This window comes from Acyrthosiphon pisum, chromosome X, assembly GCF_005508785.2.
Source record: "Acyrthosiphon pisum isolate AL4f chromosome X, pea_aphid_22Mar2018_4r6ur, whole genome shotgun sequence".
Classification (NCBI taxonomy): Eukaryota; Metazoa; Arthropoda; class Insecta; order Hemiptera; family Aphididae; genus Acyrthosiphon; species Acyrthosiphon pisum.
The window spans coordinates 46,697,102-46,700,630 of NC_042493.1; the positions used below are offsets into that span (position 1 = coordinate 46,697,102).

Below are 3,529 nucleotides of genomic sequence, written 5' to 3' on the forward strand. Positions count from 1 at the left end.
TAAAATAAAAATTATATATTATTTTATAAAATAAATGATTAATTTATTTTTGATTCATAACTAGAAATCTTGTTTTTTTTTCTTCAAAAATTCAAATCTTTTGTATATAATGTTTAATTTATTTTTATAGATAACTTTCGAATATACTCACAGAATTCATGTCGCTGAGGCATATAGTTTCCTTTGTGTTTCAAAAAGTGTTCAAAATAATTTTAAACAATACTTTTCAGATGGTAATACAGCATAATATAGCATAAAATGTTATTATCATTGATAAATTCAATAGAAAACTATAAAAAGGTATAATAATGTATAGGAATAACGCCAGCGGGAACAAAACAAATGCACGAGGTACAATTGATATCAGCTGCAGAAAGTATGGATGTTGTTAAAATATTAGCAAATGCTCAATGTAATCCTACTGAAAGACAAGTTTACATGATGTATGATACTTGGAGGTAAACATTATTGTTATTATAATACTATGTATACCTAGAATCAAGTAATGAAACTGAGACACAAGATAACTTTGATGAGTGTATGGTTGTATCCACAAATTCTAATGTATTAAGATTAAATTAAGATAATGCACCTGTCGATGAAAATAATAGCGTTAAAATATTGGAAATAACCAAAAACCTCCAGGATAATTTGAATAGAATAACCAGTTTAGCATCAGAATCAAATACCTTGTACACGCATAAAATAATGAGTTCCCTGACGACAAAATTATCGGCGATAACGAGTTCGTCTGAAGCACTTTCATTTTTGGCTCAGGTGAATAACAAAAAGAGAGGTCGACAAATTTGAGTCCAACCAACTTCACTTGCTAGAAGAAAAGTAGGATTGACTTTAGGTTCAAAAAGAGTGCAAGCAGGGAGACCTACTGAAAGTGCTCCTCCAAACAAAAAAAGAAAAAGAAACCTAGCTAGCAATATTGACGATAATAAATGTAACTCCAAATCGCACTGACTTACTAACATAAAATGTAAATAAATAACAATATAATTGTAAATATATAATTTTAAATTGACTTACCCAAATTATATGGAATATAAATAAATGTATTAGTTGAATTATTTATTATACTTATTTGTTTTCATATTAGCATTATACTATTAATGTTTAATATAATAATATAAATATTGACTAGGTAATATACTTATTTATATTCATTAAAAATACTAAGTTAGGTACGAAAAATATTTACCGACGACATAATATATTGTACCAATGTATGTACAAGCCCAATAGGTACAAAAATATGCTTTGTAAACGAATATTTAATAGTGTACCCTAAATCAGTTAGGGAACGTAGTGAAGACCCGCACTACGGAGTCTAACCGGATTCGGGCACTAGTGCCCCAGCTCAGTTAGGGTTCGGAAATACGCAACCTGTTCGCGCATTGATCGACTCGGCCTCACAGGTCAGTGTCATGACCTTGGCGTGTGCGGATCGCCTGGGCTTAAAACGCTCCAAATGAACAGCGCCTATAACGGGTCTTTCTGGTGTTCAAGTTCCTAAATTGAATGGCGTGATCAAATGTACCATCGCACCGCGGTATGATGATAATGTGAAAATCCAGGTGACAGCTTGGGTCCTGCCCACGATAATTACTAACATGCCGTCTCGTCATCTGCCCAAACACTGTAAACACAAATTTTCGCATTTGGCCCTAGCTGATCCTAGTTTTGACCTTCCGGCACCTATTGAATTGTTGTTGGGAGCCGACGTGTTCTCCCAGATACTAAACGGAAAACGTGTTGTTATAGACAATTCGTTACCCACTGCATTCAGCTCTTTATTCGGGTGGATTCTAATCGGCCCTGTCCCTGAATATGAGCCCGATCGAATCTGTTCAAATGTTGTTTCACTTACGGTATCACTCGAGAATCTGGTTGAACGCTTCTGGCGTGTTGAAGAACCCGATTCGGCTCCAGTTATATTCACGGATGAAGGCAAGTGTGAAACCATCTACTTGACCGAACGTGTGCGTGATAATAGTGGTCGATTCGTGGTTCCATTGCCCTTCATGGAATTCGGCAGGCAAGAACGGTTTTTAGGATCTCGACAAATGGCTTTGCGTCGGTTCCAAAACCTAGAGCGGAAACTTAAAATTAATCCAGCCTTGAATCAAGCCTACTCAGCGTTTATGAATGACTATGAATCACTAGGGCATATGTCCATCGCTCCTAGCCCTGGCGACTATTTCATACCTCACCATCCTGTTTTTAAAGGTGATGTTGCAACCAGTAAGATTCGAGTGGTATTTGATGCTTCTGCCACTACTTCATCCAACCATTCCTTGAATCAGTATCTTTTTGCTGGTCCAAAGCTTCAGCAGGATATTGTTGATATCATGCTCCGATTTCGTGTACATCAATTCACCTTCACAGCCGATGTGTGTAAAATGTATCGACAAATACTTGTACTTCCACAATATCGGAAGTATCAACATATCTTATGGCGTGCGTCACCGTTGGACGAACTTAAGGAGTACCAACTTAACACGGTTACTTACGGAGTGAACTGTGCTCCTTACCTAGCGCTGCGAGTTCTGAAGGACCTTGCTGACAATTGCTGCGAAGAATTACCAGATGTCAAACAGTCATTAACTCATCAGACTTACGTTGATGACATTTATGTGGGCGCCGATAGCACAGACCAACTTTTGACGTTGAAATCTGATTTGCAATCTGTTCTGAGTACCGCTGGTTTTAAGCTGAAAATATGGTCCAGTAATGACCCACTGATTTTAGCTACTATTCCACAAGAGGATCGGGTCCAAAGGATCTTACAGTTCGATGACATGGAGGCAGGATTGGTCAAGGTTCTCGGTTTAAATTGGGACTCTTCCGAAGATACTTTTGGTTTTGAAGTCTCTCCTTCGTGTGATGTCATGACCAAACGCGCCGTTCTGTCGACCATTGCCAGAATATTTGATCCAATTGGCCTTATTGCTCCAGTAATCTTTTATGCCAAGCATATATTTCAGAAAATCTGGAAGGCAGGATTAGCTTGGGATACGCCACTTCCGTCCGACTTAGCTGAGGATTGGAAAACCTTCGTCCAAGATCTCCATACATTAACCTAAGTCAAGATTCCGCGTTTTCTGGCCACGAGCACTGGCTCCCATGTCCAGCTCTTGTGATGCTTCGGAGCAGGGTTACGCAGCGATCGTCTATCTTGGTTTGATTAAGCCAGATGGATCCGTCTCCATTTCCCTGCTAGGATCAAAGACAAAAATGGCGCCCATGAAAAAGATCACTGTACCTCGACTTGAATTATCTGCTTCGGTTCTATTGGCGCGTTGGATGGCTCGCATCAAAGCGACACTTGAGCATCAACTCGTCATCACTAATGTTTTTGCCTGGTCCGACTCACAAATAGTTTTATCTTGGTTGATCAACCCACACTCGTTCAAAATAGTTGTGTCTAATCGGGTGCACCAGGTGCATATACTTTTACCATCGTGTAAATGGGGATACGTACGAACTGATGATAATCCGGCTGATTGTGCTTCGCGCG

The 3,529-nt window shown here is 38.8% G+C and overlaps 1 protein-coding gene across 1 annotated transcript; it reads left to right on the plus strand.

Moving 5' to 3' along the window:
• Window positions 1-1,622: 1,622 nt before the first annotated feature.
• Window positions 1,623-3,095, plus strand: LOC103309737. Its single transcript, XM_008185965.1, has one exon. The coding sequence runs from the start codon at window positions 1,623-1,625 to the stop codon at window positions 3,093-3,095; it is 1,473 nt and encodes a 490-aa protein (XP_008184187.1).
• Window positions 3,096-3,529: the final 434 nt, after the last annotated feature.

What these genes read in the sequence shown, in the direction of transcription:
- LOC103309737 (XM_008185965.1), top strand. Translation starts at nt 1,623, where the DNA reads ATGCCGTCTCGTCATCTGCCCAAACACTGTAAACACAAATTTTCGCAT.